Below are 12,067 nucleotides of genomic sequence, written 5' to 3' on the forward strand. Positions count from 1 at the left end.
GCCCCCAGGCACCTCGGCCCTGGCCAGCAAAAAAAACACTTCCTTTGTGACAGAGATCCTCCTCCTCACCTCTGTTGGGCACACTGAGGCCCAGAGAGGTCTTGGAGCTGGTAAATGGGAAGCTGGGATTAGAACCCCAAACCTTTGCCTCCCAAAACCTCCCGAGTACCAGAAATTCGAGGTGATAACCCTGGCTCCCCCAATGGATCAGCTCGGCAGGCCCAGGGAGAGATAAATACGGCCTTTATATACAGAGAGGCGGGACGTAGCAGGGGCAGGGGTCCTGGCGGCGGCAGCAGTGGGCGAGGCAGGGCAGGCAGGGTGGGCAGGGCCCTATCAGTGGGAGAAGATGCCCCGGAAGCGAGCCTTGTCCTCTTCATCCTTCTGCCGGATCCGTGCCTCCAGGGCCTGCAGCTCACGGCTCACGATGGGCGTCAGGGCGGGGTCCAGCTCCAGCACCTTGGCAAAGTCAGCCTGGGCCTCCTGGGCATTCCACACGGCCGCGTGCGCCTTGCCCCGCTTGAAGTAGGCCTTGACATTGTCTGCAGGGGCACCAGCGGGCAGCAGGCGTGCAAAGGCATGAGGGTTGGGGTGGGGGGCAGGACAAGCCAGCTGCCCGGCCTGACTTTCTGGCACCGTGGTTCCCCTCCTGGGTCAGAGCCCTCCCAACCCGAGGATGCCAACCACACCCTGCCGAACCCCGTCACTGGCAGCGCAGAGCCCACGGCCCTGCCCGGGTGGGGGACGTGCGCTGGGGCCCGTGCTCACCGTCGTACTTGTTGAGGATGGAGGAGCAGTGGTCCAGCACCTCGTAGTACTCCTGTGCCACCAGCTTGCACTGGCAGTAATTGAGCAGCAGCGGGGTGATCTGCTGATCCAGCTGGATCCAGTCAGGGGACCCGGGTTGCTCCTGGGGGCACGGGCACAGGGCGAGGGCAGAAGGTGCTGAGAGCCGGGTCCCTTGGCTCCCACCTCACCGCCCCCACCCACAGCCCCTGGGGCCGCACCTTCATCTGCAGGTTCTTGAGGCAGGCGATGGCGTCGTAGTACTTGGCGGCGGCCTCCTTCACGTGGCCCTCACGGTACAGCTTGTTGCCCTCCTGGTGGATGACCGGCACTGCCTTGGCCTTCTCCTCGTCTGTCATGGCCCAGGGGTCCTGCTGGTACGTGCCGGGGTTCTCCACCTGCCAGAGCGCGGGCCGTGTCAGGGGGTGAGGCCCGGGGGTCGGGGGGACCACGGCTTCTCCGCGGCAGGCCTGCCTGGCCTCTGGGCCTCGGACGCCAGGAGCAGAACCACTTGTTCACTCACTGACCACTCGACAACCGTTGAAGTCGTACCTCCTACCTGCCCAGCTTCCAGGAACAGAGCCGTGAACAAGATGGTGAAAAGCCCCACCCTCACGGAGACTTCTGGAGGCAGTGGGCTCCCCCCTTCCCAGGCAGGGGGAGACCCAGGGGGACTGCCGGGGTCCCACCAGGCGTTCTTGTACCCGCCCTGTCCCGACCCCCCCAACAGTCCATCCACCGAGCCCACAGCCCCGGGCAGGGAGGCAGGGCCAGTTCCTGCCGTGAGGCCCCTGGGGCTTGGTGGCCCCTCACCTTAAGCATCTCAATGTCGAAGATGAGAGGCTGGGGGTCCTGCTGCAGGGCGTCCAGGTCGGCATGGCCCAGGGAACTGTGCTCGTGCATCTGGGCGATACCACAGCAGTGCCGCTGGCCCTCCAGAGGGTCCTTGCCCGCTGCGATGTTGCGCAAACTCTTGGCCACCAGCGGATACAGGACCACATGCTGCAGAAAGGCGGGTGGGCACCAGGGGCTCTGTCAGCATGGGCTGCCTGGTCACCAGGCCCAAGAGGCCCAGCCCCTGGCCCCATCACCATCTGAGAAAGGACACTGAAGCCCAGAGGGGGCAGCAACTGGCTCAGGCCCCAGTCCGTTAAAACGCAGGAGGGCTTCTCCCTCAGGAGTCCTCTGGCGTCCCAGCCTTCTGTTCTGGCGAAGTCCCCAGCTCCTGCCACACTCCCTGGCCACCAAACCAAGCACCCCTCCCACGCCCAACACAAACACACACTCCCACTGTCAACCCATCTCCCCTGCGCTTACAAGCTCAGTGAGACTCTTGCCTCTTCCTCCTCCCGGAGGTGTAGCCCACAAGCTGGACTTCTCACTGTACTGGGGTCCCTCCCTCCACATTCTGTTCTCAGCGTCTCTTCCTTCTCTCCTGCCCCAGCCCCACCCCATTCAGGGCCTGTCTCAGGTCTGGGCCCAAGATAGAAACTCAAAGCCCTTGGCTGAGACCTCCAGGCATAGAGGACCTAGCCTTTGACCTTTCACTAGGAACAGCTGCTGAGATGGTGGGACCCAGACTAACCCCCAACCCCGTACAACCAGCTCTGCTCACTGCCCTTACTACCTATATGGGGGCAGTCTGGCTAATGAAGAGGAGAAGGCAGAAGAGGCCAGGACCCCAGTGTCCTATTGTTGTGGCTCCCTGGAGGGAGTTGGCGGTGGCCTAGCTAGGGCACAGGCCCTGGGATGGGGAATAGGGAACGGCGGGACAGACACTACAGGCAGGTGCGGGTCGCCAGGTACCTTGACATCACAGCAGAACTGGGCGATCTCCCCCTCACGCATGGTGCACACGATGGTCTCCCACACAGGCAGCTTGAACTTCTTGCCAATGATGAGCTCCATGGGCTTGCCACGCACCCGGCTGTCGTCCAGCACGGCGCCCTCCTTGTTGCTGTGCAGAGTCCGATAGTGGAACGTGGCCTGCAGGCCACATGTGGGATAAGGCAAGGGCACAAGCCCTCACCAGGCCCCCAAGGACAAGCCCAGCTCCCAGCCTGCATATAGCACGGGGTACAGGACTCGCCCAAGGGTCACTACCTGACCTCTACCCCACCACCCAGGGGAAGAAACTAAGTCACACGGTTTGGGGGTGGACAGGCTGGGATGGGATCCCAAGCACTCTGGCACCAAATGTTCTTTCAATAAATATTTTTATTTTTTTTTAAAGATTTTTTTTTTTTATTTGTTCAGGGGCGCCTGGGTGGCTCAGTCGTTAAGCGTCTGCCTTCGGCTCAGGTCATGATCCCAGGGTCCTGGGATCGAGCCCCGCATCGGGCTCTCTGATCAGCAGGAAGCCTGCTTCTCCCTCTCCCACTCCTCCTGCTTGTGTTCCCTCTCTCACTGTTGTTTCTGTCAAATAAATAAATAAAATCTTAAAAAAAAAAAAAAAGGGCTACAGATCAGAAAACAAAATGCAGCAGAGGAAGACTGGGCGGATTTATACACGGGAGGCGGGCACTGTCTGAGAAGGCAACATTTAAGCAGAGATCTGAAGAGAGGAAGAGAGAAAGCACGCCAGACCAGATGCTGGGGTAGGACACTTGTGTGAACCTTCTAGGCCAAAAGAACAGCAGGTCGATCGTGTGGTGTGTTCAAGAAGCATCAAGGCCAGTGTGGCAGAAGCAGAGTGAATGAGGGGAGGGGTGCACTGTGGGGTCACCGGAGTCAAGGGGACAGATCCTGCAGGGCCTGGAGGATGTGGTGAGGACGTCGTGTTTTTACTCGGAGGAGGGACAGGATCTGACTTGGGTTCCACAGCTGCCAAGATGAGAGAATAGAATGCCGGGGGGTGGGGGGTGGCAGATGCAGGAAGGTGAGTTAGGCGGTGAGTGCAGTAGGTCAGGGCAGACAACAGAGGCCTGGACCAGAGTGGTAACGGGAGAAACCATGAGAAGTGGTCAGATCCTGGGTGCATTCTCAAGATGTGAGCGAACAGGAGGGGCCATGGAGACTGGGAGGGTTTTGGCCTGAGCAACCAGAAGGCCGAAGGTGCCCTTCACTGAGATGGGGAAAGCCTGGGTGCAGCAGGTTAAGTTTGAGTTGCCAACCAGCCATCCAAGTGGTGACGGTGAGTTGGGAGCTGGATATCAGGTTTAAGGAAGAGGCGTAGCCAGAAATACACCTGTGGGAGTAGTCCAGGCATGGAGGGCTTTTTAGGGATGAGCCTGGGGAGATCATCTGCGGGTGAGTGCAGAGAGAGGAGATCTGAAGACTGAAGCCTTGGCAGGATATAGGTAGAGAAGCCCACGTTCTTGCCCACCACACCAGGCTGCACCCCTGAACTCCGTTTCCAAGTCAGCACACTGGAAGCACTCATAGTATCCATCCCACGTTGTGGGAATGGAAGGAAATAAACCTGTGTGGTACTTAGCACAGGGCTCACTGTGAGCACTCAGTCTACGCTGGGGATTGTTACTGGGGATTGCCTGTCCTGTTTTGTGGTGCCACTGTTCACATATCTTCACTATCTTTACAATGTCTCTCCTTCTGGTGTCTGTTCCGTCCAGGATCTCCCTTGCCAGGGCCTTCTTCAAGGCCATCAACCCCCCCAGCGCATCGGGGTATGCAACCACACCCACACCTCCTCTCTCCACTCCGGAAGGAGCCCTCTTAATATAACTGATCACCAGGACGACGCAGCTTCCCTCGCTCTCAGGGCACTCACACTGGGCCAGCCTCGGATCTTTACCTGCCCAACCTGGGCCTAGTGCGGCTGGAGGACAATGTGCTCATTCACAGCCACTCTCACTTTCGGTGTCCCAGTCTAGGCCAGGATCTTTGGTCATTCATTCAATATGCATGTTCTGTGTGACTGCTCTGCTGGGCCCAGGGGCTGCCCCTGAGAAGCTCCTGACTCTACAGACAAGTGGCAACCGGGAAAGGCCCTCCAGGAGGAGGGAACTGCATGAGCAGAAGCAGGGAAGCCTGGAGACATAGGGGGAGGGGCCTGGAGAGGCATGGATATACAAAGGAGGAAGGCAGTAGGCTCTTTAATTTCCTAGCCCTTATCTGTCCTGAGCAACATCACCTAGCAGTCCTAAAAAACTCTGCCGAAGAGTTCCAGTCTGGCAGACCTGACCTCTGGACATATTCAATAGGTTTGTGTGCTCTGGGGCCTCATTTTTCCCATCTAAACAACGGGAGCTGGTCTAAGTGTTTTCAGAAGGCCCTCCGATCTATAAAAGAACTGGAACCTTGCAACCCGGAGGCCCAGGGCCTCCTCCTCAGTCCCGGGCACCTCCCAGGTCCCAGGTCTCCTGCTCCGGGTCTCCCAGCGCCCGGTCTGCTCAAGGACTGAAGCCAAACCCCTGCAACCTTCTTAGGATGACTGACTGGCTCCCCGACCAATGCGGCCACACGGCCAAGCCACGGGGCGAGGCAGACATATCCAAATTCACCCCCTACTTAAAACCAAACCAACCAGCGTCGAGCTCGGCATGTGAGCAGTAGGGTCACCGACCGCTGCTATCTGGGCATGCGCAACCTCTCGCCTAAGGCCTCCTCCCGCCTCGCATGCGCACCGCGCCGCAGAAGGGTTCAGGGGAGGGGGCTGCGCACGAACCTTGGTTCCATCCTGAAAGTCAGGGAGCTCTCCTCGGCCCTCCTGTATCACGCGCTTTTGGATCCCGTCCTCCCGGAGTCTTGCGACGATATCCGCCATCCTTCTTCCCCGGTGCTCTCTTTCGGTAACTTCCGGACTCCTTCGGCAGCTTCCGGACCTGCTTCGGCAACTTCTAGAGCTTCGGCAACTTCCGAGATGGCGCCATTTTGGCTGAGGGCAGACGCCAAAAAGGGACTAAACGTAGAGACGGACTGTGATTGGTTCTCTGCGCAGCGGCCGAGCGCGCGCGTCTCGCCAGGGGCGGGTCTGACCGGGGAGGGCCCGGGGCGTGTCGGAGAGGCGGGGCCGGGGCCTGCCGGGCGGGAGTGGGCGGGGCGTCCCCAGCAATCGTGTCCTTGAATGGATTTGGACGGGCCCTCCCGCGTGGTTGTGTGCCCCCCCCCAGCCCGTTTAAAGTTGTAGTACTGTGACAGCATTACAGGGCTCGGAGAGTGCGGGGGACTCCATCCGTAACGCCGCCCCCTGAAGCTACTGTTACTGTGTATCCCTTGCTGGCCTTTAATTTTCTTTTTACGTATGTAGCGCAACAGTGACTTTTGCGTCCTGGATTTTTCTCTTTAAAAAAAAGCACCCCAGGGCGCCTGGGTGGCTCAGTCGTTAAGCGTCTGCCTTCGGCTCAGGTCATGATCCCAGGGTCCTGGGATCGAGTCCCACATCGGGCTCCCTGCTCGGCAGGAAGCCCTCTTCTCCCTCTCCCACTCCCCCTGCTTGTGTTCCTGCTCTCGCTATCAATCTGTCAAATAAATAAATAAAATCTTTAAAAAAAAAAAAAAAAGCACCCCAAATAAGTGAAAAATAAAAAATAAAACCAGGAGTAAGAGGCAGGGGAAGGAGAGTTTCAGTATTCCTGCGAGTACAGTAATCTACCAAGAAGGGACCGAGAGAGCCCCTGATGGGGTCAGGAGTGGGTGAGAGTAGCCCCCTGACTCCACAGTGTCAGGCACATAGTAGGTGCATAATAAATATTAGGAAATGCATGACTGATAGAAGTGAGGTACTTTGGGGACTAAAACAAGGTTTTTCTTGGCCTCTGGAAACTAGCTGTGAACAATAGTGGTGAGAGCCTTCCCCCAATTTAAAGGATTCCTGCCCCAGGAAGGGGAATGTCTTGAGCCTGGGTGGCGTCTTCGTCCTACCCCCCTAAGTGGGAAGGGTTATTGTCCCTCCCCTCTGACCCAGGTGCTAAGTGCTTCAGACATTCACACTGGTTCATTGCCCACAAGAAGTCCCCTGAGAGAGGTGGGACCTCAGAGGTGAGAGGGAAATGTGCTTTGTTTGGTTGGTTTTTGCTTTCGCTTTATACCAACACCGGAAGTTTCACAGCCAAGCTCTGTCAAATTCTGAAGCAGTTTTGAAGCCTGTATCTTATACAGATTGTTCCAGAAAATGGAAAAAGAGGAGAGCTGACCAATATATTTTATGAGGCTAGCTTAATCTTGATTCCCGCACCAGATAAGTATACCAAAAGACAAGAAAGGTGTAGGCCCGTTTTACTGATACTCAGAGATATGAAAAATACTAAATGAACTATTAAGCTAGCTGAAACCACTAGAGTGCACAAAAATGCATCAATAATGCTAAGTGAATGTCACTCACAAAAAGACAAGTACTGGGCGCCTGGTTGGCTCAGTTGGTTAAGCAACTGCCTTCGGCTCGGGTCATGATCCTGGAGTCCCTGGATCGAGTCCCACATCGGGCTCCCTGCTCGGCAGGGAGTCTGCTTCTCCCTCTGACCCTCCCCCCTCTCATGCTCTCTCTCTTTCATTCTCTCTCTCAAATAAATAAATAAAATCTTTAAAAAAAAAAAAAAAGACAAGTACTATGTAATTCCATTTATATGAGGTACCTAGAGTAGTCAAATTCATAGAGGCAAAGTTGAATGGTGGTTGGTGGGGGAGAGGCAAATGAAGATTTGTTGTTTAATGAGTATAGCATTTCAGTTTTACAATATGAAAAAGTCCTAGAGATTGGTTGTATAACAATGTGAAGATACTTAACAACTACTGAACTGTGCACTTAAAAATGTTTAAGATAGGGGCGCCTGGGTGGCTCAGTTGGTTAAGCGACTGCCTTCGGCTCGGGTCATGATCCTGGAGTCCTAGGATCGAGTCCCGCATCGGGCTCCCTGCTCAGCAGGGGGTCTGCTTCTCCCTCTGCCCTCTTCCTTCTCGTGCTGTCTCTCATTCTCTCTCTCTCTCTCAAATAAATAAATAAAATCTTTAAAAAAAAAATGTTTAAGATAGTAAGGGGCACCTGGGTGGCTCAGTTGTTAAGCATCTGCCTTTGGCTCAAGTCATGATCCCAGGGTCCTGGGATCGAGCCCCGCATCCAGCTCCCTGGTCAGCCCAATGCTCAGCCAGGAAGCCTGCTTCTCCCTCTCCCACTCCCCCTGCTTGTGTTCCCTCTCTTGCTGTCTCTCTCTCTCTGTCAAATAAATAAATAAATAAAATCTTTAAAAAAAAAGTTTAAGATAGTAAATTTTATGTGTATTTTCTGACAAAAATTAAATTTTTTAAAGATTTATTTATTTATTTGAAAGAAAGAGAGAGAGAGAGAGCACAAGCAAGGGGGAAGAACAGAGGGAGACGAAGAAACAGACTCCCTGCTGAGCAGGGAGCTGACACAGGGCTCCATGCCAGGACCCTGAGATCACGACCTGAGCCAAAACCAAGAGTCAGACACTTAACCAACTGAACCATCCAAGTTCCCCTCTCCAATAAATACATAAATGAAATCTTTTAAAAATAATAATAAATAAAATAAAATTTTGATATTTTGTTCATCATGTATTTTTGCCTTAAATTTTATTTTTAAAAATAGTACATTAAAGTATTATTGATCTTGCTTGGTCTTTTGATGGCCCCTTAAATTTTTCACCTTCACCCTGACCCTCCAAAATCCCAGCACTAGTAAGAAGACGAATTCCAGGGCAGTTTGGCTCCAGAGTCAGTGAACTACCTTGTTGCAACACTTTTCTGTATCGTAAAACTGTCAGGCCTGGAGAATATGATGTTGGAGAATATCTTTGTGATCTTGGGGTGAGGAAACACTTCAAACAAAACTCAAAGAGCACAACCTGATGGACTTGAACCTATAAAACTGAGGATCTTTTTTTTTTTCTTTCAATGAATCTTCGTGTGTAAAGTAGAAGCAAAACAAAATGAATTTATTGACCAATTTATTTTTCAGAAACAAACTGAAATTTTCATTTTATAGCAGGGGCAAACAAAACAAAACCAAACCCAAAATACCTCTGTCACATTCCAGTGATTTGACTAATGACCCAAGTATATGGTGAGAGATGATGTGTAAAGAAACGCAGCGTCTCTGAAAGCAGTAAACAAATCTGGGGGAGTTTGTTTCAAATGTTAGTGTGTGTCTGCTGGTGGACCCAGTGGCCACAAGCTCTCCCCTTTTGCCTTCTTAGCCTGAACTAAGCAGTCTGTAAACTCTGATCCTTTCTTTTTTCTTTCTTTCTTTCTTTCTTTCTTTCTTTCTTTCTTTCTTTCTTTCTTTCTTTCTTTCTTTCTTTCTTGTAAATTCACAAAACTTTGGAAGGAAACACAATAAATTTTTGCTTTCAAATGGTTTGATCTACCTCTTTGTCTTTGAAGTGTATGTCTAATTCCTTGTGAGAGAATCCTGGGCCCTCTAGCCCCTCTTCCACAAAACAAACCAGGCAGTGTTCAGCAGCTACCTTTATTTGGACCAGACACACCACTCAGGCAATACTGCCAACAATCAGACCAACGTGACTTGTGAGCAAAACAGACAAAAAGAGGAAATCAAACAGGAACAGTTTCCATTTTCCATGTGTGTTCCCAAGTTTTTGTTTGTTTTTTGAGTTGGCCTTGAGTATGAATTTAGAGGAAGCTAAGGAATACCAAGTACTATACCACGAAGAGATCCTAGATTTACACAACAGATGTGTCATGTCCAGCTGCCCCTTGGCTTCGACAGAGAAAAAGCCCAGAAAGATGAGGAAACTATTAGGAAGGGTGAAATTCTCTCTCAGGAAGCACACTTCCAGATCAGGTTGGAGATACCAGGACTCAAGGTAAAGGGACTTATGTCAGGTGTCCTGTAAAAACATAGAAGACTGGGCACCTGGGTAGCTCAGTCAGTTGAGTCTGCCTTCGGCTCAGGTCATGATCCCAGGGTCCCGGGATGGAGCCCGGCATCGGGCTCCCTGCTCAGCGGGGAGTCTGCTTCTCCCTCTCCCTCTGCCCCTTCCCCTGCTTGTGTTCTCTCCCTTTCTCTCTTTCTCTCTCTCAAATAAATAAATAAAATCTTTAAGAAAATGAAAATAGGGCGCCTGGGTGGCTCAGTTGGTTAAGCGTCTGCCTTCGGCCCAGGTCATGATCCCAGGGTTCTGGGATCGAGTCCCACATCGGGTTCCCTGCTCGGCGGGAGGCCTCCTTCTCCCTCTCCCACTCCCCCTGCTTGTGTTCCTGCTCTCGCTGTCTCTGTCAAATAAATAAATAAAATCTTTAAAAAAAAAAAGAAAGAAAATGAAAATAAATAAAAATAAAATTTAAAGAAAAACAGAAGACTAAGGTTCGGAACGAGAATAAATAAGGAGTGTTAAAAAAAAAATCTCTTCTGGGCTGACCCGTTCAAGACAGAAACAAAACACATTGCAGTTTAACCCATTTCTGACTGAAAGTCATACCAGGGCTGACCCTTGAGGAAAAGTAAGTTTAAACCTCTTACAGGGGCGCCTGGCTGGCTCAGTTGATAGAGCATGGGACCCCTTGATCTCAGGGTGGCAAATCCGACCCTCACATTGGGTATAGAGATTACTTAAAAATAAACTCTTTAGGGATGCCTGGGTGGCTCAGTTGGTTAAGCGGCTGCCTTCGGCCCAGGTCATGATCCCAGGATCCTGGGATGGAGCCCGCATCAGGCTCCCTGCTCAGCGGGAAGGCTGCTTCTCCCTCTCCCACTCGCCCTGCTTGTGTTCCGTCTCTCTCTGTGTCTCTCTGTCAAATAAATGAATAAAATCTTAAAAAAAAAAAACTTTAAAAAAAAAGAAAGAAAACGTGATATCGTTGTGTTTGTTTTTTTTAAAGATTTTATTTATTTATTTGACAGAGAGAGGCAGTGAGAGAGGGAACACAAGCAGGGGGAGTGGGAGAGGGAGAAGCAGGCTTCCCACGGAGCAGGGAGCCCGATGCAGGGCTTGATCCCAGGACCCTGGTATCATGACTTGAGCCCAAGGCAGACGCTTAACGACTGAGCCACCCAGGCGCCCCCGTGATATCGTTTTTAATGAATGTTAAAGAGGCACAATTTTGAGTTTAAAAGTGGCCTGAAAAATCCCACTCTTCCTTTCACCGATTAGTGATATGCTGTTGAAAATCACGAGTCAAGGGTTCAGTCGCATGTATACTGCGGGTCAAATGACTCATGAACATGCCAAACAGACCACGTTCCTTGGAAGCCTGTGCAGTTTCTGGTCTGGTCCTGCTCGCGATGGAACTCGGGCACACAGTGAGGTATTGGGCACCACTCCCCAACAACCTCACCCACAGCCCTCTGTCCATCCTCCAGTGACATGTCCTTAGGAGGTGAGGGTTCCCTGTGCCTCCTGCCAGTGCCCCCCTCCCCTGGGCTGCCCCTGCTGTGTTTCAAAGCGCCCGAAGACATGGATTCCGAGCGGTTTTCCTCACACTGGGTCCAACAGGAAACCGCCCTGCGGGCATCTCCACCCTGGGCCAGCGGTTACTTCTCTTTCTCTCTTCTTTTTCTTCCTTTTCTTTCCTTCTCACACTTGTAGGAGGAGCTCTGCAACACAAAAAGCAGAAACATACGAATGAGAAAGTAGGAAGCAGAGACACACAGAAGGGTTAGATGTTCACGGAAAGTCGTAGGTCCTTGTCCTTTGAAACAACCGGCTGCAGAGAAGGCCTCAAATAGAAATGTGGAGAGAGCCGGAATTCGAGTTGTCATGGTGTGAGCTGAGTAGAAGGGGGGGCAGATCCCCTTGCAGCCTCATTTGGAGAAGCCTCATTTGGAGAAGGCATGTGTGGCAATGAGAAAGAAAGCAGAAGCTGGCAAAACAGGCAGGACTTCAAGCACGCTGGGTGGTCCCATAGCAGAAAGTCTTTGAACTCCTCAGGAATCCTCTGCAGCAGGTTTCTCAGGTGAGCCCAGGGAGAGTTCTTGGGGCACCCCCCTGCAGGTCAAAGAGGAAGAGTGCTGGGCATGGGAGAGGAGGTAGAGGCCCATCCCAGTAGCCACTCCTGGGCAGCGCTGGTACTGAGAGCCCCCATCATCCGCTGGTTGGGGCCCAGCAGAAGCCAAAGCTGCACTCACCGAGAATGCCCAGGAGTGACGTGGGCCTCAGCCTGCGCTGCACCGCAGGACTCCGAGCATTGTTAACTAAGGGAAGTTTAGCCAAAGTAAGGAGACAGAGCCAGGGAAGAGATCTGCACATCTCCAAGGCATGGGTACTTGGCCACGTAGAGACGTGCAGATCAGCAGAAAGAAGGCTAGAAGCCCAACAGAAAAAAATAGACAAAGGATATGAACAGACAGTTCGCAGAAGAGGGAACCACCATGACTGCCAAGCCCACGAAGAGCTATTCAAAT

The 12,067-nt window shown here is 52.5% G+C and overlaps 1 protein-coding gene across 2 annotated transcripts; it reads right to left on the minus strand.

The window, feature by feature from the left end:
• Positions 1-226: 226 nt before the first annotated feature.
• AIP (aryl hydrocarbon receptor interacting protein) lies at positions 227-5,662 on the minus strand. Of its 2 annotated transcripts, none has more exons than XM_045893163.3 (6): positions 5,414-5,662; positions 2,593-2,772; positions 1,600-1,788; positions 1,008-1,184; positions 777-910; positions 227-542 (listed from the first exon to the last, which is right to left on the minus strand). In XM_045893163.3, the coding sequence occupies exons 1-6, from the start codon at positions 5,510-5,512 to the stop codon at positions 470-472; spliced, it is 852 nt and encodes a 283-aa protein (XP_045749119.1). In that variant the 5' UTR covers positions 5,513-5,662; the 3' UTR covers positions 227-469. The 2 variants fall into 2 exon arrangements, with proteins under 2 accessions (XP_045749119.1, XP_045749118.1); XM_045893162.2 differs by having other exon boundaries at positions 769-910; positions 5,414-5,660.
• Positions 5,663-12,067: the final 6,405 nt, after the last annotated feature.

This window comes from Mirounga angustirostris, unplaced genomic scaffold (assembly GCF_029215605.1).
Source record: "Mirounga angustirostris isolate CCGP_5_RB_7025 unplaced genomic scaffold, mMirAng1.0.hap1 SCAF_13, whole genome shotgun sequence".
Lineage (NCBI taxonomy): Eukaryota > Metazoa > Chordata > Mammalia > Carnivora > Phocidae > Mirounga > Mirounga angustirostris.

Coding starts and splice junctions, on each gene's coding strand:
- AIP (XM_045893162.2), bottom strand. CDS start 5,512: ATGGCGGATATCGTCGCAAGACTCCGGGAGGACGGGATCCAAAAGCGC. Junction 911..1,007: donor TCAAGAACCTGCAGATGAAG/GTGCGGCCCCAG, acceptor CCGTGCCCCCAG/GAGCAACCCGGGTCCCCTGA. Junction 543..768: donor CATCCTCAACAAGTACGACG/GTGAGCACGGGC, acceptor GTGCCCCTGCAG/ACAATGTCAAGGCCTACTTC.